Source organism: Arxiozyma heterogenica (assembly GCF_036370985.1).
Source record: "Arxiozyma heterogenica strain weizmannii chromosome Unknown scaffold_20, whole genome shotgun sequence".
Classification (NCBI taxonomy): Eukaryota; Fungi; Ascomycota; class Saccharomycetes; order Saccharomycetales; family Saccharomycetaceae; genus Arxiozyma; species Arxiozyma heterogenica.
In genome coordinates this window covers 119,426-145,197 of record NW_027042673.1, presented here as the reverse complement: position 1 = coordinate 145,197, position 25,772 = coordinate 119,426, and the positions used below count along the sequence as shown (strand labels likewise).

Below are 25,772 nucleotides of genomic sequence, written 5' to 3'. Positions count from 1 at the left end.
TTCAATGTCATTTCATCTAGTTCATCAATACTTCATTTTTCCTTTCCCTTTCTTGCTTCAGCGTAACACAAAAGCAAGATATGGAATTTTGTGAACAGGAAGCCGCTACCATAACAACAGATGCTCAGAGGCCAAAATTTTTTTTCTCGAACAAAAAAAACGCCGACGTTAAAATGTATAACATCTTTTTTGCACGTGGACAGAGATGGATTTCGTTTTGTTTTTGTTTCCCGCGGATGAGCTGCTCATCCGCGGGAAAAGGTTGCATAAAGCATTAAATATAATCCAGCAAAAATATAGTCAAATATTACCTTGCTATGAGTACTAACTATACTTGCTTTCTTTATGTATGTATGTATGTAGTATCAGAATAGTCATATATTAAGTCATAATAGATGAAAGATGGTTAAAAATATTTATTATTTATACTATAAAAGATGAAATCATACAAAGTACAGAAACATGTATATACATATATATATAGGGGGAGAGAGAGAGCATTGTACGTAGAAATTAATCAAAGAATTTCCTGGTCTTAGTTATACCAAACATTTCTAATCTTATGGCAGGTAAAGCTTCTTCATGTAATAATTTCAATCTTTCATCAATAGTATTATTCAATTTAATTTTTTCTGAAGAATCTTTCACTATAACACCACCAATTAATTCAGGGCTCAAATAATCTTTTGATACAGCTATTTTAAGATTTTTACCATTTGTAGTGGTCTTATATTCTTCAGTAATCTTATTTAGAAATTCTTCATTTTCCACAATAGGTAAATCACTTTCTTTAACCTGGATGACAACCTGACTCTCTAACAATCTTAAAACCGATTCAAGAATCAATTTGTGTAAAATATCTTTGTACAATGTTTCATCATTAGTTATTTTGTCTCTTAATTGTTTTTGAGTCTCTTCAAATATTTCATTCAAGGAATCATTTCTCTTATTTAATACTTTTAATCTGATTTGATTATCAATAGTTGATTTCATGATTTGTTTTTCTAGATAAATTTTTTTCAAATTTTTTTCGTAATTTGAGTCGATGTTGCTTATCTCTTGGCGTACTAAATTTGTCTTTTCGATTTCATATTCTTGGTTAGCTTTCAATTTGATCTCTCTAGCCTTTTCTTCTGCCTCTTTCTTAATGAAGGCTTGCATTTTATTTAATTCATCATTAACTTGATTTGGTGTCAAAGAAGTGATTATAGATGAAGACATTGTGATTTATTTATTTATTTATTTATTTATTGTTGTTTGTTTGTTTGTTTGTTCGTCCTTATTAAAATGCGTATAAATGAATTTGCAGGTTTTTCTTTATATTATAATTTACACTTTAATTGGGCAAATATGCTTGGATATATATATGTGTGTGTATACGTGTTTGTGTGTCCTTTCGTATGTATGTCTAAGTGACAACAAACTATTTCTTATCATGATAAAACAAACTCATGTAAGGAACATTTATTAACCTGTCTATCTTGTTTCTTTCTGAAATAAAGAATAATTAATTACAGAAATAATTATTTTTTTTTTCTTTTTTTTATCAAATGGAGTGAAAAAAAAAAAAAAAAGAAGATAAAAAGCCGCCATCTTTTTTCCGAAAATAATTCTTTACGGGAACAGCATGGATTTTATTTCCAAACATGCGGGTTTGGAATTCCTTTCCTAAGAACCGTGTATTATTGTAGTATTTATAGTGCAAGTGAACCAGAGGTGAAGAGAGGAAGGGCAATACTGATGAGTTAAATGTGGATGACTAAAGTGATATAAATTCGTAGGTCAATCAGAATTGTAAATAATACGAATATTGATACATCTGAGCATATATTAATAACATATTATCAACGTGTGACAAATACTAGTATGGAGAAACCTCAGAGATCTGAATTACATGGTAAATCAATTTTGAAATGACTAAAATATATATATATACTATGTGTATATAAGTATGGATATATGAATATATGTAGAAACGACCAAACAGAATATTAATAAATATTTTAAAATAATTGAATAAAAAAAAAAATAAAAATGAGTATAATAGTACTTATGGCTGTTAGTTTTGTATTTTTTTTTCTTTTTCTTTTTCTTTTTCTTTACTTTACTTTCTTGTATATGATCATAGATATTTGGTAAATAATTTGTCATCTAACCAACCAACTTTTTCGTATGCAGAATATAATCTTGATGCTTTGTTCACATCGATATGGCATGCTTTTTGAGCATCAGTTCTTCTAAATGGCAAGCCTTGTTGCATTCTCTCTACCTTTGACATAAACAGTCTTCTCTTCGAATCTAAATACAGTGAGCATGGTAATCTTAGGATCTGTGCTAAATTTAATTCTGCAGGATGCAGCTTATCTCTCAACGGATCATTGGACAAATCCATCATAGATCCCTTCCATTCTACTCTCATCGACTTGTTTACATTTGTGGTAGGTAAAGTGGCCAAACTTGGTGAATAATCTGGTAATAATTCCCAGTTTATATTTGGTGTGGTATGGTTATGCGAATAAACCATAACTTTTTTAGGCGAACTTCCTATAGAAGTCTTAGTGATCCACTTTTTTCCCTGTTTCAATGTATTTGGTTCTTTACCGGTTGCAAATGATGGTGTGATACATTTAGAGTTGGGGACGAGTCGTTGGGATGCAACGGAACCATCGTAATAATGATCTACATCTTCCTTGGTATCTCTATATCTATTGTTTCTTAATGAATATCTGTATTCTCTCTGGAAAGGAAGAACACTGGCAGAATCTTTATCTTTATCCTTGAATATGCGATAGTACGACATGAATCGTCTATTGGATCTCTTATATTTTGTTACATTTAACCCTTGTTCCCAATCTGGTCTCACTAAGAATATATCTTTATCGAGGTTGAACCTTGTTGCATTTATGCTTTTCCCTTCATTGATGCCGGATACAGAAGGAGATATTTCATCACTATTCCTAGTTTTATCTTTACTTATTTGAGTTTTTCTTTCAATTGAAAGTTTTGGTGATTGCGGTGGAGATGGGAACCCAGGATTTTTTTGAAGGGTTGTGGAGGAAGAACTGGAGAGATCCAGGGTACTTTCTGGAACAGTTATGTTATCCAGGTTGTAGTTACTTATCGAGCTTGTGTGTAATGGCAAAGGAGGTAATAGGAAACCTAGTCCATTCGATTCAGCCGATGATTTTGTTTTGTTAATAACAGTCGATGTAACAGCATTGAATGAACCAGATGGAATTATTTTTGGTAGTTGTTCGTTTTTTGGGTTTATTGTATCGTTATCTAATTGAGTATGTTCAGGTCTTGGTGAAAATAAATCCATAACCGTAGAAAAAATAACTATTATAAAATTTGTGGTATAATGTGAGTTTTTCTTCGTTATAAGTGTTTACGATAATAATTGAGTAGAAATTGTTTATTCTTGTAAAGATATAAGGGTCTAGTTTTGAGAAGAAACTGCTATACAAGCATAAGATGTAAGATAGTAACGTCAAGAGAAAATCAAGACAGATGGAATGAAAAGTGAGAAGTGGTGATCTATTATACCCCTTTAGAGTCTGTCATATATATATACGTATGTATGTAACAATATGTTTCTATGTATGGGATATAGAATGTTGATTACAGCCCCGTTCTCCTGCCTCTTTCTCCTTCTCTCTCTCCTTTTTTCTAGAAGAAAGGGTACCTTCTTACCAAATTTTTTTATTCTGTGAATGCATTACTCATTCAGTTACATCTCCCTCTCGGAGTCATCGCAGACAACACTCGACTTCACACATTCAATCTTATAGACAGTTCTCGAGGGCTCGAAGACGACTGGCTGGCTCTGTGTTTCTTTTTCTCTCGACTTCTAGAGAATTCTCCGCTTGCTTTCTTTTTTTTTTTTTTTTTTTGTAAGCTCCCGCAAAAATAACAAAGAAGGAAAGAAAAGTAGATAGATCAATTTTCTTATTTAGGAAATCATGGGGCTGTGTCTAAAAATGAGAATTTTAGCAGTTGTTCCCTTTTTTTTTCTTCTTCCTGTCACTTTAACCTAAGAAACATTTATTCTGGAGTGTATGTGTTTGGAACAGTGATTTGTTTGGAATATATGAAAATCTAACCAAGAGTTACACATGAAGGAATAGATACACTTATGTAGAAAAAAAATATAGGTACTCCACTAAACATATTATTTTGAATAATAAAGTACTAGGTTTAATAGTAAAAAAAAAAAAAAAAAAAAGAACAGAAGTTCGCTTTCATTACATGTCTCACCAGAGTAGTCAGTTAATATATCGAAACCTAACATAAAGAATATAGTATTCTGATGATATTGAAATGGAAAAAAGTGTTGAACCCTAGATTTTTTTTTGTGTATAGAATAATTTAGTCCGAAAAAAAAAGAAACGAGGTCAAATAAAATACATCAGTGGACGATCTAATTTTTTTAAGGAGAGTGTGTTTTTGCACTCTCTAACTTTTCTCCAGTTTCGTTTTTTGGTTTCTTTTTTGTTTCTTTCTTTTTTTTTCTTTTTTTATGACGAAATGGTCTTTCCCCTTGAAAAAAACAAAAAAAAAAAAAAAAAAAAAAAAACAAAGGGACCCATTTGATAAACAATGGATTTCGATATCATTCCAACGGAGAAAGGGGAGAGGGAGAGAATAAAACAATACAGGTGCTAATTATAGATATATACATATCTATATCTATATATTTTTTCCTTAGAAGAAAAGTTCTAGTATTCGGAATACCTGTCAACGGTTTTTTTTACAATTCCGATACATTCACAATCACCTTGTAGATACGGAAATGTAATTTTCCGAAATTATTCTCAGGTTATATATTCATATGTACATATATATACATACATACTGTATGTCATATATTAGTAGAATGGTCTATAAATAATTTCATAAAGCAAACATATAAATGAATGAATGCTAACTTATTCAACATCTTCAAATAATATGCTTAAAGTCTATAAAGCATGAGTTTGTGTTTTTTGTATGCTTTTGTATCTTGTTTACAATGGTTGTGCTGGGTTATATGCAATACCAAATAGTTCTTTAATCATATCATCAATCTCATTACTCAGCGAAAAATCATGAGTGTAATTGATATTATTGACTTGATTTAAAGCAGTTTGCTTTTCTTGTTCATCCTCTAAATTATCATCCTCTTGTAATTTATTTGGTAATTTATATGCTGGTGATAATTTTTCGTAAAATATTGAATGGAAAAATCGTAATTGTTTCTCCCAATCCCGATTGCTTTCATTTATAATCAGTAATTTTTTTAAACAGGTAATTGCTAGTAGACATGCAAATAATTGATATAACGTTGCATAATTGTAATTGCCTAATTTCTTCTCGAAATTATTAAATAATGTAATTAAATCTTCCAGAATTTCAATAACAACGCCACGAGACTCTTCGCTTTCTTCTAAAAAGGGCTTATTGAACGTTAATAACACAACATAATAATAATACCAGAAATAGGACACTGTCGGGTCCGTTGATACCTCTTCATCTTGTAACAATTTCTTACTCCATTGTAAAAACCCAGGTAAGGATTGTCGCCATTGAAACACTTGTGAATTAAACACAATCAATAATTGCACTCTTACACTAGTGTCATCAGATTCGATAAATATCTTAGAAGTGAACACTTGCACTATTCTAGAAAGGATAATCAAATTTTTTAATGGCAACGAAATTTGTAAAACATGTTTACCGATAAACCTGAATTCTTCTGTGCCTTCCACTTCCGGTAGTTCGTCAGATTCTGGGATAGTAGAATTACTTACACTTAAAGTGGACGTTCGGCCCAACATTAAACAAATAAAGTGATCTGCAATGTAACATCCCCAATATATTCTTGACCTAATCTCTAATTCACTGTCTGTTAACTGACTCTTTGAATCTTCTGTGTACCAAACCTTTGGATCTAATTGGAATCCCATATCATAACCCACTCTAATCGCCAGGCCGGAGAAATACCATGCCAACTGATTGCAGCCTTTGCCTAATTCGTAAAATGCAAGGCAGAACAATGCTTGTACAGTAGTAATTGATGCTGTATTTTGTTCATCGAACACTAATTTTAACAAAGTTTTTTTACTTTGTTCGTAATACCATTCAGACATATTCTGTAACTCAGGTGATAACCTTGATCCAATGGCACACATAGCATAAATTAATTCGGTTGAACAATAATGAGAATCTGCATAATTATTCTTTGCATGATTGAAGAACCCATACAAAAAACTTTCTCTGTGAACAAAGATAAAATGACCCGGGTATAACCACCTGTAAAAATTAGATAATGATTGTAAAATTAATGGATCTGTATTAATACAATACTCGTTACTGTAATTGCTTACTGGTCTTTTAATAACGGTTGTTTTCAAATCAGATATTCTTTTCTCTCCTATTCTATCATCAACTGCATCAATACTATTACTATCATTCTTACTATTATTATTATTATTATTATTATTAGAGGCGGTACTATTATCTTTATTTAGAATTGCATTAGATGAATTTAAGTTTTCCTGATTAAGTTGATTATCAATGTCATTTATACCTTGTGAAATGCTATCTTTGGAGTGACGATTATCAATACTGGAATCACTTCCTATTAAAGAAACTGCTGATGAAGAATTCGAACCAATTGAATTCACTGATCCTGTTGAAGTTTTCGAGTGTGGTTTTGGTCTTGGTTTATATGGAACAGGACCTTCAGGATATAGACTACCTTTTACAAATGATTTTTTCTTCCATTCTGGATAAACTTTTTTTTTGGTTGGAATCGTTACTGTAGAGTTGTGTTTGCCATTCCTACTATTATTGTTGGCTTGATTATCATCATTAGTACAATTACGAATACTGCTATTATTATTGTTGTTGTTTGTGGTGGTAGTGGTGCTGTTGTGGTCGGGATTGTTGCCATTGTTAAATATTGCATTAGGTAACATTGTAAATTTATCCTTTTTGGATTTAATATTTTGCTCATGTCTCAATCTGTTTTCAATATTTTGGTTATAAATTAAACTGGAATCCCCATTATTATTTTCATTTATAGTGTCAGGTAATATGTCACCTATCATCATCTTATCCAATATTTGTTGATTATTAGGATAAAATGTTTCTATTAGATTTTTCAAAGTAGTCTCTAAGGATGCTATATGTACCTCTAATGATTGAACATAAGTAGAAGAATATCTCTTTTTCCTTAAATCTTCTTCATTGATATTACATTCAATACCAAGCCTCTTACAACTCTCGCATGGAAACCCTAGATCACATTTTTTACGTCTCTTCCTACAGTTATAACATGATAATCTTTTTTTACCATTGGGTCCTAAAACTATGGGTTTTTTTGATTTCTTTTTTTTTATGGACTTCCTGTTGTACTTGTCGTGAAATTTGATCGGTATTACTACATACTTTTGTTGGGTCAGGTTCCTTAAGTTTAGATATAACTAGCTCAGATACTGTTGGTACCGTTCTCATATTATTGGGGTTTATTTGAGATCTCATATCCCGATAAACCTAAATAACACAACTTAAATAATATGGGTAAATATTTTGCTTGGATCTGAATGTTAATCAATTTTGTCTATTTTTCACGGCAGTATATGATATGCTGTTTAATTTCTTTTAAACTTAGGGAGTGATGATCTTCTTTTTTTTTTGCTACTATAAAAATGTTACCCAGATACGATATCTCAGATAGTAATATACATATGTGCTTTTTTGTCTACTTTACTCTTAGAATAATTAAAAGTTTCATCTATCATCACAATAGAGAGGGTTTAGTGGGTCAGAAAAAAAATAAATAAGTAAGTAAGTAAATAAAACCGAAAATATCGCAAATATTCCACAGGTAATATTATATAATGCGGGATTTTAAAAGAAATCCTCCGCAGAGATGCCGCACTATATTTACAAATTATAAAAGGTCGGGAATTTCTGTTTCCGGTATTATTCCGACAGTCTAGTAAAGCTTAAACATAAATATAAATGATACTAAGCAATTGTAGGATTAAGATTTGAGATAAAACGTTAATTAATAGAGGCTAGGCATAATATATATAAGTCATCTAATGATGATCATATCACTAGAAAAAACTTGGCTCTTTCTTATACTTTTTTCTAGATATTGTGGAACAGGTAGGGAGTCAAAAGGGCATTTTGATTGGCTCAATTAAAGTTCATCATGGAACTTATCATATGATAGTGTATTAAAAATATTATTAGTGTTTTCAATCTTTGTCTTTTTATCTCTTTGTAATGTCTTTTGTGTTTCTATAATCTGATTTTCCCATCTACTTAGTATTTGTTTACTGGTAGATAGTAATAATTTATTCTTCTTTAGTGATCTTTTTAATCCGCTAATAGGTACTTCACTTTGAATGTCATTTAATAAATCTTGACCAATATTTACTAAAGAATTTGCGTCTGCTGATAAACGTTGATAATGAATTCTTAAAAGATCACCGATATCCTTGGATCTTATCTCTTCTAAGTCGATTAAAAATACAGGGTCTGTTGAATAAAACGAATATCCATTGTTTTTCAACCTCTTTTCCCAATAGCCGTAATTCCAGTAACCGTCCACTTCCATTTTAAACATGCTAAATGGAGCCTTTTTAGTCTCGGATCTTATAATCTTTTCGGGGTCTAATAAATTATCTGTTGTGCCAAGATTCATATACACTATTTTTTTTATATCTGATGGGAATAATACGTCAAGGAATAAAAATCTAGAAATGTCCAATTTACGTTCACAGTAACGTTGTGGACGTAACCATCTTGGCCATTCATACTTCACAAATTTTACTTTCCCATTTATATCAGAAATGTTATTGATAATAGTAGCAAAGTCATGCAATTCTTCATTCATATAGGCATCTTCTAACAACCAAAATGTAAAATTTTTAGTAAGATCAGAAGCACAGATTTGTAATACATTTTTCTTGAAGTTGGATTGTTCTAAATCAGAATGAGCTAACGTTGTAAAAATATTTATTTCAGTACTTTCCATTGATATTCTGTTTTCCGGTATTGCTTTATCATGATTTGTCACTAGTATAGTTATTCTCTTCATATTCAAATTGGAGATACTAAATTCACCCTCGTCAACCAAATCTGAATATATTTCATTTGACACTAATTCTACATCATATCCTGGTGTGATACACACAATGTGATATTTTTTTTGGAAATCGTGGATCATAAATTGACCATATCCAAAAGTACTCATTGAGGTAAAACTAGTTATGATCTCATTATGCTCATCTAAAACATTAAAGCTTAGACCACCAATGCCATGAACGTTACCCTCATTTATTGTAATTTTGGAATCATACACATAACTCTCAACTATGACCCCATCGAATTGAGAAAGGTTAGAAACTGCAAAGTGATCAGGTATATCTACTTCAACATCAAAGGCATTTATTATTTCCTTGGTAAGCAACCTATTAGGAATAGTAGGTATGAAAACCCTTTCATTTGGAATGAATGGCAAGTTTTCAGTGGGTAAAAGAACTATTTTAAAGTTTACAATATTCATTTTTTCTAAAAACGGTATAAATGATAACAATTTTTGAGTTCTTTCTTCGACTGGATCAACAATAATGGTTACATCAATTAATTTCTCTACAGAATTGTGATCACTATCATCAAATATAGTGAAGCCATTGCTATGAAGATAGTGTTCTATATTGAACCTTAATAAGACTGTTTCAGTAGTAAAATCAAACCCGTCGTTATTGTATTGGGAACCGTGATAAACAAGTTTTGATAATAAAGCAGATATCATTTCAACAAAATCTGGGTCTAACGCTGTTTCTGAAAATCCAGGAAATATATTTTCAAGGGCAAATATAGTGTCTAAAGTTCTTTTGGATTCTCTTTTAATTATGGATTCAAATTCAGTTGTAGTAAGGATCTCGTGTTTAGAAAAATGAATGAATCTACCATTCAATACCAAAAATAATTTAGAATCAAAATATGAAGGGGGAACATCCGGTAACCATTTATGTAGGGTCATTTTTGTAATCTGTAATAGAGATTTTTTGTTGTGATTTGCTTGTATAGATTTCTTAGTTAAAGAGTCTAAAAATTTCAACTGCTCAGATTTCTCCCTGTATTTATTTATCTGTGATTTCAATTTCTTCCATGTGGAGTCTGATAAATCGCCGGAATGGAATATTCTAACACGAACACCTTCAAACTTAGTACTTAACAGATTGCTTAATCTCTGAAGTCCTTCAACAGTTCCAAAATTATCAAAAAGAGTAATAGTGTGGAGTATATTTAAGTTATTATTATTTATACATTCGATAATTCTTTGTTTGTGCGTGGTTAATATAGTGTTATCCATTGTGGTATATATACTATTTGAAAAATAATTTGGTGTATACTTTTCATTCTTTGTAATTGAAGATTTCAAATGCAGAATACCTCTTACATCAATGTTTTTGCGATTTTTGCCAGATTTGAGCTCTTTCTTAATTTCATTTTTTAAAAAAGCAGTGTCTTTCTTAATAACCTTGGCAATTAGATAATACCAAGAATTATATTTGAATGGGTAGATTTCCCCATTAATAATAATTGAAGTAGTCATTCGAATGTCCAATGATTTTAATAGGGATTTTGTATCAGGAACATTTCTGTAGTTTTCACTAAATAATGAATTATCAATATTTCCACTTGCTATGTCCTCAAGGAGAGTAATCAATGAATCTAAATCATTTTCGAGTTTAAAATCGTAGATCTTACTTAATAAAGCAGAGGATTTCGAACTACCTATAGGAAGTAACCCGATTCTTTGGGGATAACCTTCCTTAACAACTCTTAAACTTCGAAGTAAACCAGTCAAAGCTTCCAAATCATTCTTTTCTTGAGTGTGAAAAATTTTATCAAAGTTTATAACAAATATAATTTCATTCCAGTTTTTTCTGTATTCAGGTATTTCTCCAAACTTAGATTTTTCAGCCAAAAAACTTTCAATATCAGTACTTAATTCATCGTATTGAGAGTTTTTTTCAATATCATTAAAATAAATAACATTATCTGAAAATGATTTGATTCTATGAAGGTCAATTTTAATTGGTTGTGACTCTCGTAAGCTTAATATTGAGAGGTCTGTAAAATATTTTAGTAACGATTTGGTATTTATATTGATAGAAGTCTTATCACTTAATTTATAATCTAATAAATACTTTTTCAATTGGACCATACGTTTCCATTCATTGAAGATTGTATTGAGCAATGAGTAATGATTTAAAGAGGACAATTTGATATTTTGACCATTAATAAAAATTCCAAGCATATGAAAATCAATTCCATACTGTTTTAAAATAGAATTACTTTTGATAATTTTATTCTTTTCGCCTTTTAATAACTTGGTGTCCACCAAAGTGTTTATCAGTAAAGGGAAATTATTCACAATACTTTGAAAATACTTTATAGTAGAGCTAAAATTACCATTTTTCTTGTAAAATCTGGTGATTAATGAAGTTACTTTAATATCGAGATCTGAAATATTCTGATTATTTATTGGTTTTAGTATTAATTTATCTTTGAATTTTTTTGGGACTTCTATTAGATTCTCTAATAATTGCCATTTATTTATTTCTTCATTCTTTTTCAATGTGAAAGAGGTGGAAAAATCTTGATTGATATGGAAAGTTGAATTGATGTTACAGATTGGTTTCCAAAAGAATCGAATCTTTTCTGTTTCAGTGGCTTCAATAAATAGATTTCTGCTAAAATCCTTAAAATCTGGTAAGTTAGGACAGCCATAAAAAATTAATAAAGGTGCTTGGGAATTGGTACCAATGATAGCAGATGGGTTATCATTTTCTGATAGTAATTCGAGATCTGTTAGTTTTGATTGTTTCTTTAGATCATCAGACCTCAAATAGAAGCTATCATCCGGTTTATCGAATATTTTTCCATTTAATGTAAAATGATTTACTTTATAAAGATCTGGATCAACATAATCAAGGAAGCCAAAGGGATATAGATCGTAGTAAGTTTTAAATAATTGAGCACTAAAAGTTGTTTCAAATTTAGAATTTTTATTAGTTTTATCAAAAGTTTTCAGAGTGTCTATTACTTTTTGGAATAAAGTAGAATCTGCTTTAATATCTTCTTTTTCTTCAAAGTTTTCTGTAATATAATAATCCTCAGCACTTTCGCTAAATTCATCTAACCCTGTTATTATAGGATATAGGTCATTTAGTAATTTTCGGCCTTCTTTATTGTCTAAAACTATATGATTAAGAATGCTCCATATAGTCACAGGGTCTGAATGATTGCTTGTGAATCTCTCTACAGTAGTTAACTTAATGGAATCCACAAAAAAAACTTGAAAAGCCAGGATATTAATCAAAATCAATAACGGTCTTTTGATTTTCAATAGCATAATTCAGTTTCTATCTTTCTTGACTTTCTTGATCCCTAAAGGTTTTCATTCCTCAAGTCAGAGGGTATTGAAGTGAAAAAGGCCTTCTTTCTTTTTGTATGCGTTAATCTTTCGTTACTTATACATATTTCATGGCACTAGCAAAAAAAATTTCCAGAAAACCCTAACCTTTCTTTATTGACTTTACCCATAACCCTAATACTCAAAATTTACTGTGAAATATTCTTATTATATGTTGCTGATATATTTTATATATTTGGTCCATAAAAAGCTTCTAGTTATTATTTTCACTATCTCTCTTTTCGTAATAACCATCATCATTGCACTAATGTATTTTTAGGATACATCAATTTTGTAAAAAGAGATAATTATGAATACTCCACCTATTCGGATCTTTAATCAGTATTATCTTGAATCCATCTTAATATTATCAACCCAATATCAACTTAATAATAATATAATGAGAAAATTATACTCTGTATTTATATATAAATATTAATATGTGCTGTTTGTAATATACAATTATAAAAGTAGTTTGTATAGATTCTTTTGTTCACATTTTCACTTTGTGGAAATTAATCGCTTTCATCAGAATCGTCAGAATCACTGCTGCTAGAATTAGCTTCATAAACAATAGATGATCCATTATCTTCTTTAACTTCAGATAAAACTAAATCTTTGTGACTTTCTCTGTTTTCTTCCTCTACTTCTTCATCAAACACTATCTTTTTATTTGACACTACTGGTAATTTTTCTGCCTCAGAATTACTTTCTTCGCTTTCTAATAGGGTACCTTCGACTGATACAACTCTACCTGTAGTATATATATTTCTGACACTAAACTTTAATTTCCCATCTATTTGATTACCATAGGAATCAGCCCAATGACCCAATGAACCAGTCTTTCTATTCTTTGGCTTAGAACTATCATTATCATCTCGACTATCTTCATTGACATCTTCTTGTTGTTCATCCTGTATGAAAGTCCAATCGTATGGAATGTTGTTCTTTTTGATAGAGGCGTTAAAGGAGTCATGGATTAACAAACCAATATGAGATGCAGATTGAATGAAAATATTACCTTCTAACACATCACCAACCTGAGGTTGCCAGACATATAATTTAACTTTGCACCACATAAAACTGAAAGGAGTGTCAGGTGTGACCTTAATTAATTTGCCTATCTTTTCCCCACCATCATTTGGATCGGCATCCATAATGGTTAAATCTTCATAGCCCATAACAACCCCGCCAATATTATTATTATATTTCATAATCATTGGGTTTAGGTGTTGTTTCATTATCCCTTGTAATGGATTTTGTAAATACATTGGAGCTAATGAGACATACATTGTTACAGGAACACGAATAATACAATTGGAGACACCATCTTCTTTTGGATTAGTTATAAGTTTTTTATGTTTCTTGATAAATCTTGCAGCTCTCAAACTTTCAGCTGTTCTTTTAGTAGCAACCATTATGGATTGATAATCTTCTTATATCTTTGGTCTTGGTTTGTATTAGGAAATAAACTACACCGATACTTTTTAATTAGGCAAACTTATTGTTTATACGATCTCAATCTGACATGAATGCCTTATTCAATGAATTATATGTATCTATAACAACTAATCTTCAAGGGCATCGAATTTTGTGATGTCAAAATATTTCTTCACTATTTAAAAAAAAATTTTTTTAATGGCTCACGTGATTTAAAAACTTCAAAAAAAATAGAGAAGCAATAACAAGTTTTCAATCTTGCTTATTGGTAGTTAACTTTGCTAAAGGTTGAGTGTTCAGCAGTATAAAAGAGTTTATTAGGGAAGATTTTGCCTCCCCCTCTTATTTTAATTATACTAGGGTTGAATATAATAGAGAGACGTAATAACGATAATATTATAATATATATATATATATATATATTTAATTATTTATATACCAATGCTCATACACGCTTAAACAATGAACATTTCATACTGCAGGAATCGTAAGATTAATAAACTTAGAAAATACAATAATTCTTACCCACCAATATTTCAATAGAGTATTTTACATAGAATGATTTTTATTTTATCTGTTTTGTTTATAAAAGAGTGATAATTTAATGAAATTAGAAACTAATTACGCTTATTCGATACCAAAAACTGGCTTCAATTTCTTAATTAATAGCCAGTCAGATCTTTGGACTTGATCTCTGAAAGCTGGATCCTTTAAGGTGTCGATAGATCTTCTAGAAATCAAGGAGTATAAGGTATCAGACTCATCAACATGACGGCCCCAAATTGGTTGTTGACCAGATGGGTCTTCTAAACGAACAGCTACACCAGCAGCAGTTTGACCTTTCTTGACTTCAGTGACAGGTTGGTGATTAATTTCTAAAGACATTACTTTACCTAATAATAATATATTCCTTTCCTTGGTGGTTGGATCCGTTCTCACAGCACAAATTGGAGTACCAATACGTAAGCAACCCTCAACAACATCAACACCAATAATCATTGGACCACGCTTGTTAATAATTTGTAATGTTTGTAAAACACATGGGAAAATGGCGTAATCTAGGAAATCTTTACGACGTTGTTCCAATAATTGTTGTTGATATGCAGTAAATGAGTCAAATAAGTGATAGATAATATCAGCATTAAAGATTTTAATACCTTCTTGTTCAGCGTATTGTTCAGCTTCTTTGTCTACTTTAACGTCAAAACATAACATAACTGCGTACTCTGGAGCCTTTTCTAACATTGTACTAGCTTTCATAACATCACGCTTATAAACTGGACCTAAACCAATGGACATCACTGGAATCTTCATATCCTTTAAGAAATCCAATAAAGCTTCTAGCGAACCTAAAGTAGATGCTTGAACAACAACACCTTTACCAGATGTATCAACAGAATCAAGAAGGCCGGTCAAATCATCCATAACATCATCCATCAATTCTTCCTCGTCATCGTCCGGACCAACAACTAATAATCTAGAACCAGAAACAGCCTTTTCTAAATCATTGGCAGCAATCTTAACACCTAGGGCTGCTTTGACCTCTTTATGGTGAACATATTCAGATTTTAGACGTAATTCACGTAAAGGCTGTGGAGTTAATAATGCTCTGATGTTCGTAGCAATTGGACCATTCATACCACAAAGTACAATTCTATCACCTTCTCTTAAGTAACCATTAGATAAAATAACATCAATAGTGGTACCAAAACCCTCGACAACTTTAACTTCTAAGATAGTGGCCTCAACGTGAGATAGATACATTAATTGTTTGGACATTCTCTTTTGAGTTAATTCTAATAGCAACCATAACAAATCAGGAACACCCTCACCAGTGACGGCAGAAGTTGGAACAATAGAAACATATTTAGCCATGTTTTTGTTCTTGAAGTATAATTCAGAATTCAACCCTTGTTCAGCCAATGCCAATTGAATATTACTTAATCTGGTGTGGAACTCGTCTTTGACAGCTCTAGTTTGTTGTTCGAAAGAATCTCTGAAAGAATTGTTTGGGGTAGCTTGCCAATCATATAATCTATCAATCTTATTTAAGGCAACAACAAAAGGGGCCTTTCTGTCTCTTAACAATCTAATAGATTCAAGGGTTTGTTGTTCTAAACCATGCATAATGTCAATAACCAAAATGGCAATGTTACATAATGATGAACCTCTAGAACGTAAGTTGGAAAAAGATTCGTGACCTGGGGTATCAATAACCAATAGACCAGGAACGTCAAAAGTCTGTTTTTCAAATTTGGCCATAGAGGCAGTTTTTTGTTTGATAGCTTCAATTGGGAAATATGTGGCACCGATCTGTTGGGTAATACCACCAGCTTCACCACCTTGTACGTTGGTTTGTCTAATCTTATCCAGTAATTTGGTTTTACCAGTATCAACGTGACCCAAGATACAACAAATTGGAGAACGTAAATCTTTCTTTGGATTTTTGGTACTTTCGTTGACTGCTGGAGTGGAAACTTCTGGAATTTTCTTTTTTGTGTCTTCCACTTGAGAGTCCTTTTGAGTGTCAGCATTGGCTTCAGCTTTTGATTCATTAACTGGTTCAGTATTAACAGATTCAGTTTCAGCAGAAGAAACAGCAAATTCTTTCTCTTCTTCTTCATCCTCACCTAAATCTAAGTTCTCCCAATCGTCAATTAAGACATCTTCGCCAACTTCCTCACCATTTGCATTGTTCTTTTTCTCATTATCTTCTTTTTCACTCTTGGCAACTGCCTTTGTATCATTATCTTTTTGAGTGACCCTCTTCTTCTTCTTACCATAGACAATCTTTTTTGGTTTCTTTTCCCCTGTAACTTCACCATCAGCGGCAGCATCAGCTTTCTTAGTAAGACCAGCAACTTTGATATTCCCTGATGCTAAAAGGGCAGCACGTCTCATTTCTATCAATTTCTTTTCCTCCTTTTGTTTTTTGGTTAACAATTTACCTTCAGCCTTTAACTTTTCACGTTTAGCTTTTTCCTTTTCTCTCTTCAATTGTCTATTTTTCTCTCTTTCAGCTTCCTCTCTAGCCTTTCTTTCTTCTTCTTCACGTTCTAGTCTTTCTTCTTCTTCACGTTCCAATCTTTCTTGTTCTTCTAATTGTTTCTTCAATTCTAATTGACGTTTCAATGCAGCTAAACCAGCAGGAACCTTCTTACCCTTTTTAGCTGTGGTAGTGTTGGAAGTGGTAGTTTTAACTGGAGCTGGTTCTTGAGATGAAGCTTTGGACGAAGCTGCAGACTTTTCCTTTTTTTCAGCAGCTAATTTTTCAGCATTTTGCTTACTTAATTCTTTGTTTTTATCCTTTTGTGCTTTTTGTTGAGCCTTCTTCTTGGCCGCTAATTCCTTTTTTCTTTGCTTTTCAGCTTCCTTCTTCTCTCTTTCCTTCTCCTTTTTGGACTTTAATAAAGGTTTAGCTTCTTCTTTTTTTTCTTGCTTCTTCTTAGATTTTTTTAAGGTGGACATAAAGTCACCTTCAGCAGCAAGATCTTCATCACCAGCTTGTTGAGGTTCTACAGAACTAGCTGGTGTAGTATTGGAGGAGTCATCTACTGGTGTAAAAGAAACGCCGAATTCTTCACCTTGAGGTAAATCCTCTTCGAAATCTTGGTCCCAATAGTTTTGTTGATTCTTTTTCCCTTTCTTAGCCATTTTCTAGGATAGTTTAGTACATATAGGTATTGTTCCTAGTGGTACTTTCTTTTTCTTTGGTACTTTATTTAATTATATATGTATTAAAGGAGTAAAATGGTGGTCACTAATTAGTAGAGGCTAAGAGGGTGTACGTATTTCGATATACTTCTATTAGTGTTCTATACAAATTTTCTCTCTTTGCAATTTTTATTTTAATTCTCTCTAAATTTTTCAAAATTTTTTTGGTCCCTTTCCGTTAAAAAAAAAAAAGAAAAGAAAGTTGGATCACTTAACACGAACGTCATCGCAAATACTTCGAATACATTAACGTTACATAGACTACATTAGTTGGTATAGCACAGTATAGTTGAATAAACAGTTGTACATATATATATATATGGAAATGTTGTGATGTAGTAGTACAACACCTTCTCATGCATAATTGAAATAAAAGCTTGATATTGAGTGAGAAAAAGGGGATGGAGGAGGAGTATTATAATATATGTGAATTAAATAGATGCAGAGCTGAACCTACCAGAGGTTGATCAGAAGATGAAATCGATAGTTATATATGTCTACTTCTTTTTTTTTGTTTCGTTTTGTTTTTTGTTTTAGTTTGGTTTGGTTTAGTTTGGTTTAGTTTGGTTTGTTTTGGTCTTGATCAGTCGGAACGAGCCCTTTTACATCTATCAAAAGAACCCACAGGATTTACTTTTCCTTTAAGTGGAGAAGTGGGCGACATTGGAGTTTGGTTTTGTGGATGAAGATTTATTACTCTTCTCTTGTTAGGTGAGATGGTCTTATTCTGGAACATTGATGATCCATATGATAAAGAGGGTATCCCGTTAGCATTCCAGACCATAGAGTTTTTTCTTATTGTTTCGTAATAGCTCAACAATCCACTGTTCCAGTAAATCCTTTGTTCTTGGATGTTGTCATTCGAATCATTCTTTAGAGACTTGATGAATTGGAATGCATCCATGATCTTCAAGTTTGACGATTTTTTGATCACACAAGATATTAATAATGCTATAAAAGTTTCATTATTTTCGTGATCACCGAATATAAGCACGCCGTTCCCTGTGGACTTGAAAATCTCCAACCAATCGTTGAATTGTTCGAACAGGTCATAGTTGTTCAATTGGAATACGTTGAATCTGACATTTGTATAGTTTGTCTTGTTGCCGTAGATCACCTGATTTGTATTGAAGATTTCGGGGTTTAGTTGTGCAGTCAATTTATTCAACATGCAGGAATTATTATTGATATAGCAGGAGATTGTTGGATCGTTAACGTTAAATGGTTGTGGCATTAAAGAAGTGTGGAAATTAATCATTATAATATCGTTGATACCATTGGAGGAATATAAGTTACAAAGGTTTGAGTGGGTGTATAATTGTGACATAGTCTCTGTTGGAATATCAATACCGATGAGAAATCTAATATTGTTGGTTTTCAATGAGTCAAGATCATTTAGCGATGGTAAGGAGCCGAAGAATACATTTTTATCTAATTGTTGTAAACGATGTGAGTTGAATTGTTTATTAAATGCAGCCTCATCCAAAATCATCTTCTGTCTTTGTCAAACAAAAATAAAGAAATAAATATATTCTTAAAGAGGGGAAGAAGAATGAAATAGTGTATTACTGAGACTAATGTGTCGTGATGTAGTGTGTCTCTTTTCTGTATTAGGTGAATTTCTGAATACTATAGTTAGAATTATTCAAGGCACGATCTAAAAAAACATAAAGACGCATAAAGAAACAGAAATGCATGTATGAATATAAGGATATGTAGATAGATATGCACATATGTGTCTGAATAAAGACTTGCGATAAGTAAAACAAAACATATTAAATAATCTGTCCTGATTCGAAAACTCCATGCTCGATGAGATCTTACTGCAGTTTTTATAGTGACTCAGCGTTTTCGATCTTCAAGAAGAAAATTTTCAAGTCTTCGACAAAAAAAGAAAAAATGAAAAAAAAGAAAGCAAAAAAAAAAACAGTTTGGTTATCTTTCTTTCTTTTCTTTCTTTTTTTCATTTTTCAGTCTGTCATTACGTTTCCTAATGAGGTAATTGCTGGATTGGAGGGACGTTTCACAAAAAAATTTACTTTTTTTTTTATGTTTGTTTCCCAGTTTGTTTACGATTGACATATTGCAGAGTGTCAAAATTGTTCATTTGCTGGTCGAGAGGATATGATTAATAATGTAGACACGATACAGTTGTTAAATGGTAGACCCAGTGAGTAACTAAACCTGAAAAATGCTTTTACAAGTTACATTATTTATGGATGGTGATATAGCGACAAAGAAAACATGTTAAAAGATGTATCAAATAAAGTGCATTTAAGAAAAATTTATCTTCAAAGTTTATAAACGTTATGTAGAGAGTGTATATAGTATGTATATGATTAATAGTAAATTATAGTGGGTTAAAGGGGGAAGGGATCTTCGTTTTTTTCTCCCTTTTGATCGTCATGTCATTAAAATGAGGTCATTACAATGAAATATTATTGCGTTGTTGTTACTTTGCATTTTCTTTTATGAATATTCAGTCGTCTTGCTGTTATTTTTTTTGTGTGGTTTTTTTTTTAGAGAAGGGAAGGGGTGTTTAGAGGGGCTTTGTTTCTAAATGCTAGTTTAAGATGTGTATCATTAAAAATTTATTAGAGTGTATTTGAATAAATTGGAGGTAAGGGAAAGTAAAGAGGGTAGGAGGACTAAGTAGGAATATCATGATTTATATTGACTTAACTCAGATTTTAATCTCATTACTTCCATTTCATATAATCTTTCATTGTTTTGTAGATAAAGAATATAATCAATAGCCTTCTCTAAAATCATACTTTTATTTAATCGTGGTTTTTTAATGTTTGAAGCAGATTCCTTGTTTGAGCATTTGCCATTATCATCCAACTGACAGGAAAATGTGGTCTCTTCGGTTGCTAACCAAGGTATGATTTGCTGCAACTTGGAGATCTTTGTGTTGATGTTTATTCTATATTTTTTTTCAATTTTGTTATGAGCTTGTTTTTGGTGTTCTGTTAATTGTCTTTTACCAGTGCCGGAGTTTTTAGATCTTTTCGGTATCACTACAGCTTCTTTCACACTTGTTTTCAACGTGTCGGTCTCCGTATCCGTCTCTGTTTCCGTCTCTTGCTTCAACTTTTCTTGTTCTAATATCTTATTCAAGGTGAATTCGAAGGAATCGTCCTTTGGTTCTAACTTCACTTCCGATAACGAAGCGGTGGATATAGGAGATCCCGTGGATGACGAAGTAGCAGAAGACAGAATGGCTTCCAGTGGTTCAAACCACGTGGATGAAGAAGGAGAATCTTCTGTTTCGAAGACATTTTTTTTGTTCATGCCTGGGAATGAAGACACAACAGTTGATGGGTTATCGTATTGTTGAAACATCCAGTCATTGAAAGTAGCAGTGTCTTTGTTGGTATTTTGTGGGATCTCGAAGTTAGAAACATATTGAGTGTTCATATTTGAATTGATGTGAGTTATTTTTTTGCTCCTTTTTTATTCTGTTTTATATTTTTTTTGTTAAGAAAAACAAATTCACTTGGTGTTTGTGTATTATATTAGAACTGGGAGTTTTACAAAGAATGGGAATATTAATTGATGATACTAAGTTAGGTATACCACAAGGGACAAAAGAAGAACGCAAGAAACTCAAGTGTAAGTGTGTGTTGGTTAGATCAAGGATAGTAAATGTCATATGAGTAACGAATCTTAATATAAAGTTATAATGTCGAACACATAGTTGAGTTCAGGTACATATATATATGTGTAAATATCCATAGATATATTTATATATATATATACATATATACATATATACATATATACAACATAAATGTTTTTTTTCCTGAAGTTGATATGGAAACGTGGCCTTTTGTTATCTGTTGAAACACAATCCAACCAAAAAACGAAAAACAAAACAAAAAAAAAAAAAAAAAAAGAAAGTACAACCAACAAAAAAATCAATAAATAAACAAATAAATAAGTAAACAAGTAAATAAACAACTCGAACTATCATTAAAAAAAAATACCTCTATTCTTCTTTTGTTTGTAGAAACATTGTACTAAAAATAATACTACATTACTATTGTGTTTTTCCGCTCGTCCTTTTATCTATTTAGTTATTAATATAATACATCATTCCTTTCGAGATGTTCATTCTGGAAGAAAAATCCAAAAACAGAAATTTTTGGTAGCCACAAAGAAAAATATTAAAATCAACAAAACACAATGGATTCAGAAACATTTTAGGCACGAGTATTCGTAATTTCTTTTGTTCTATTTTTGTTTCTCCTCTTTTTTTGTTTTTTTTTTTTTCTTTTATCTTTTGTCTTCATTTGAATAATAGTCTCAGAGTATCAGAGATTTGAAAAATTTTTTCCAAAAAGGAATAAACTGAATCATTATACTAGTTTCGGAAATCTTTTTTTTTTTCGACTTTTTAAACACCTAAGTATTTTTAACCAAGGAAAAAGAAACTACCCTATTTGTAAAACCCTACAAAAATAATGTTCTAAGAAACAAAAAAAAAAATAAAAAATTGAAATATCAAAGGTTTTTCTACGACACCAAAAAAACCAAGATTTTCTTTTTAATTTTTTGTCGTCTTGTTCACTAGCCACTCGTATGTCATACTCTTACTCTCTTGGTTTTATTTCAGTAGTGATTATCTTATTGTAATTAATAAGAAAAGTGTTAGTACTGGAAGTCTGAAAAGGAATACAAGAAACATTATTTTGAAAACCCTTTCTTATTTTGTGAAAAAATTGCCAGACTGGATAGTGTGAAAGAATGTATACCCTAATTTTTTTCACTTTTATTTTAAAAAGGACGATTAAATAATTAAAAACAACAAAATTGATAAATTTTCTAAATCCTTGCCTTAAAATTTGTCCCTTCGCACATTCTTTTTCCTCGAGATATCAGAACTTTGGGTCCATATTGTTCAGCAAATCTGTTTTGTTTACTTTTTCTTTCAGGCAATGGTGTCTGGATGTGGGACAATCTTCAATTTTTTTTTTTTGTTTTTCAGTTTTTAGAAAGTTTTTTTCTTTTGTTTTGCGATAGTGGAGGGCCAAATTTGGCCCTTTGGTTTCCCGTTTAGGAAAGTCCATCAAGTTGTTGGGCTCCATTCCTCTTTGGGTAAAGGGCAAACGGAATGGAGCCCACACGGACTCCCATAATGTATGGGTGCAACGTCAGTTCTTGTTATTTACCGCGGAAGGACACGAGGACAACAAGAAAAGAAAAGAAAAAAAAAAAGAACGGAAATCAAAACCTGCCAAAATTAACTTTTCTTTTCTTTTCTTTTTTTTTCTTTTTTTGGTTTGACAGAATTTCTAACGCGGCTTTAAAAGAGCTTTCCTTCGTCTTCCTCCTTCGGAGTTTAAGATGCTGTTCCGAGATTAAACAGAGGTAAAAATGAAAGGCAAGAGGAAGAAATCACTTAATGCTGTTGCTTCAAAAAACTGTAAAATTCTCATTTCCTTTGAGATTTTTACATTTGAAAGTATTTGGTACAGTTGTATGTGTGACTGGAAAAACTGAATTATGTATTGATAGTATAGGGTAATATTTAATTAAGTACTTCATAGCAGCATATGTGGGTGGGTGTAACTATTTGATCATAAAGCATATGGTTTATACGCGATCAAACTATTTTTCGGATAAAGAACAAAAGCAGTTGCAGAGAGATGAAAAGAATAAAGGTATTAAATCACATATTTTTCAGAACTGTATCATATATGTCAATGGTTACACAAAACCATGGAATAGATTGAAGTTACATGAAGAGATAGTTTTTCATGGTGGTCAATTTAAGCATTATTTGACCAAGCTGTCTGGTGTCACACATATTGTTGCCTCAAACTTGCCTTTGCAAAAAAGAATACAATTTCAAAAGTATAAAGTGGTGAAGCCAGATTGGATCGTTGATTCAATCGAAAATAATAAATTGTTGCCCTGGCAAGATTATTCGCTTTTGTCTAATTCAGATGAAACTCAAAGAAAACTTCTAATATCGAATAGCAATCTTACTGCTGCTTCGCTAGGTCAAAATACAGACTGTAATGACCCCAGTTTCATAAGTAATTATTTGTCAAACTCTAGATTACACCTTCTTTCCGACTGGAAATCACAATTGAGATCAAATTTTTTGTCTAATAATAGGCATCGCCATGTGTCTCCAAATGATGAATTCATTTATTTATATATCGATTTCGACTCATTTTTTGCCACTGTGGCATATTTATATAGACCACCACACTTGCTTTCTTGTCAACTTGATAAAGATCCAATTGTTGTTTGTCATGGCCATGGAAACTCAGATATTGCTAGTTGTAATTATGTGGCTAGAAAATATGGTATCCGGAATGGCATGTGGGTATCACATGCATCTTCACTTTTGCCTAGTAGTACAAAACTGATCACTTTGCCCTATGATTTCAATGCTTTTAAACTAACTTCACGGATCCTTTTCGATACGTTGAACAACGATTTCCCTTGTTTCAATCATCAAGTGATCCCTATTTCAATTGATGAATGCATTGCCTTGTTGCCCCGATCTCCAATGTATTATTCTGATACGTTACACAAATTGTGTCAGGACATCAGAGATAAAGTATTTGAATTAACGCAAGGCTGTACAGTCAGTATTGGAGTCGGGCACACCCAAGTGCAAGCACGGTTGGCATTAAAATTGGCTAAGCCCAATGGGATACATATTATTCTGAATGATTTTGATTTTGATGATATCTTCCTGTCGAATTTAGAAGTATCTGATTTACCCGGGTTGGGTCCTTCAATGCTAAACATCTTACACTCTTTAGATCCCACTATTAAAACATTATCACAATTATCGGAAAAGTTCCCCACATTGGAGTCATTGAAGCGCATATTTGGTAACAAATTGGGGATGAAAGTATTCTTGGCATTGCAAGGTAAAGATGATGAGGAAACAAGAAGACTGGTATATGATACAGAAAATGTCTTTGCAAAGAAAACAATTTCTTTGGAAATTAATTGGGGGATCCGTTTTCAAACAATAAAACAGATCGATCAGTTTTTGAAAAGGGCCTCTCTTCATTTAATTGAAACAAAACTGACCCCATACAAGTATTGTACTTCATCTATTACTTTAAAAATATTAAGAAGAAGTAAATATGCCCCGATTGATCCACCTAAATATTTGGGATGTGGTAAATGTGACTCATTTTCTCAAAGCTCGAACTTAGGAGTACCGAGTGACGATCCTGGAGTTATTTGTACTGAATTGCAGAATCTTTTTAGAATATTGGCGTGTCCACCTTTGGAATTACGTGGTGTGGGGATCCATTTTCAAGTAGCGATCAAAAATTCTGGAAATAATGTGCCCAATAAGTTAGGAATTGATGATGTGTTACAAAAAGAAAATATTTCTAAAAGAATACAAACACCATCTCCAATAATAACAGCAGGAGAAGCAGAAGTTCAACCACCATTTTTAATGCCACCAAATATACCTGGTATTAGACTATGTCCTGTTCATGCAAATAAATCAAAGCAAAAGAGAAGACAAATCTCACCATTAAAAAATTCACGTATATATAAAGTGACTAATTTTGGTCCCAACAATGTTTTTGACGATATTCCTTCCACTTTTCAAATCGATTTTTTAAAAGAGTTACCAACTCAGATTAGAAATGAGATTAATCAGGAAAGAAGAATTTATTCAAAAGCTAAGAAAAGCGAGGCCGAAACTTTAAAACGAAATATTGCTAAGAGAGAGGTTGAAAAATCAAAGAAGACAAGCCATTTTATTGGGGGAGTTTCTATTTTTGAACCTATTAAATTTCAAAATATGGATTCTTTTCAAAGTATTTGTAACATGATTGTTCAATGGATAAGGGAGACAATCACAGATTCTACAGGTCCACATGAAAAGGATGTTAAACTGTTTAAGAGATACTTGATTAAGCTCTATAATACAAATAGAGTTCATTTGGTATTGAGAGTTGCAAATATTATCTCTACCGAATTGAATTTATGTTCAACAAGAATTATTAATGATACTACAATTACCCAATCTTGTTTGCAACAATGGGATAATATTTTATTTAATGTAGTTATTCCAATTTTACATCAAAATCATTTGACTTTTCAATCTGAACGGAACATCAATATTGAATATGATGTTTAA

The 25,772-nt window shown here is 31.6% G+C and overlaps 9 protein-coding genes across 9 annotated transcripts; 1 reads left to right on the top strand and 8 right to left on the bottom strand.

Annotated features, from left to right (window-relative positions):
* Positions 1-513: 513 nt before the first annotated feature.
* Positions 514-1,221, bottom strand: VMA4 (H(+)-transporting V1 sector ATPase subunit E; the record flags this gene model as incomplete). The annotated part of the gene is made up of 1 exon (XM_064858933.1): positions 514-1,221. One exon carries the CDS (start codon positions 1,219-1,221, stop codon positions 514-516), a length of 708 nt encoding a protein of 235 aa, XP_064714149.1.
* A 901-nt stretch (positions 1,222-2,122) lies between these two features.
* Positions 2,123-3,322, bottom strand: PWA37_002359 (uncharacterized protein; the record flags this gene model as incomplete). The annotated part of the gene is made up of 1 exon (XM_064858932.1): positions 2,123-3,322. One exon carries the CDS (start codon positions 3,320-3,322, stop codon positions 2,123-2,125), a length of 1,200 nt encoding a protein of 399 aa, XP_064714148.1.
* A 1,684-nt stretch (positions 3,323-5,006) lies between these two features.
* Positions 5,007-7,497, bottom strand: TEA1 (Tea1p; the record flags this gene model as incomplete). Its single annotated transcript, XM_064858931.1, has 2 exons — positions 5,007-7,256; positions 7,432-7,497. 2 exons carry the CDS (start codon positions 7,495-7,497, stop codon positions 5,007-5,009), a joined length of 2,316 nt encoding a protein of 771 aa, XP_064714147.1.
* A 694-nt stretch (positions 7,498-8,191) lies between these two features.
* Positions 8,192-12,424, bottom strand: KRE5 (Kre5p; the record flags this gene model as incomplete). Its single annotated transcript, XM_064858930.1, has 1 exon — positions 8,192-12,424. One exon carries the CDS (start codon positions 12,422-12,424, stop codon positions 8,192-8,194), a length of 4,233 nt encoding a protein of 1,410 aa, XP_064714146.1.
* A 575-nt stretch (positions 12,425-12,999) lies between these two features.
* RPA43 (DNA-directed RNA polymerase I subunit RPA43) lies at positions 13,000-13,902 on the bottom strand (the record flags this gene model as incomplete). Its single annotated transcript, XM_064858929.1, has 1 exon — positions 13,000-13,902. The coding sequence occupies one exon, from the start codon at positions 13,900-13,902 to the stop codon at positions 13,000-13,002; it is 903 nt and encodes a 300-aa protein (XP_064714145.1).
* Positions 13,903-14,551: 649 nt separating this feature from the next.
* On the bottom strand, positions 14,552-17,578 carry FUN12 (translation initiation factor eIF5B; the record flags this gene model as incomplete). Its single annotated transcript, XM_064858928.1, has 1 exon — positions 14,552-17,578. One exon carries the CDS (start codon positions 17,576-17,578, stop codon positions 14,552-14,554), a length of 3,027 nt encoding a protein of 1,008 aa, XP_064714144.1.
* Positions 17,579-18,221: 643 nt separating this feature from the next.
* PWA37_002354 (uncharacterized protein) lies at positions 18,222-19,130 on the bottom strand (the record flags this gene model as incomplete). Its single annotated transcript, XM_064858927.1, has 1 exon — positions 18,222-19,130. The coding sequence occupies one exon, from the start codon at positions 19,128-19,130 to the stop codon at positions 18,222-18,224; it is 909 nt and encodes a 302-aa protein (XP_064714143.1).
* A 1,169-nt stretch (positions 19,131-20,299) lies between these two features.
* On the bottom strand, positions 20,300-21,058 carry TYE7 (Tye7p; the record flags this gene model as incomplete). The annotated part of the gene is made up of 1 exon (XM_064858926.1): positions 20,300-21,058. The coding sequence occupies one exon, from the start codon at positions 21,056-21,058 to the stop codon at positions 20,300-20,302; it is 759 nt and encodes a 252-aa protein (XP_064714142.1).
* Positions 21,059-23,231: 2,173 nt separating this feature from the next.
* On the top strand, positions 23,232-25,772 carry REV1 (deoxycytidyl transferase; the record flags this gene model as incomplete). The annotated part of the gene is made up of 1 exon (XM_064858925.1): positions 23,232-25,772. One exon carries the CDS (start codon positions 23,232-23,234, stop codon positions 25,770-25,772), a length of 2,541 nt encoding a protein of 846 aa, XP_064714141.1.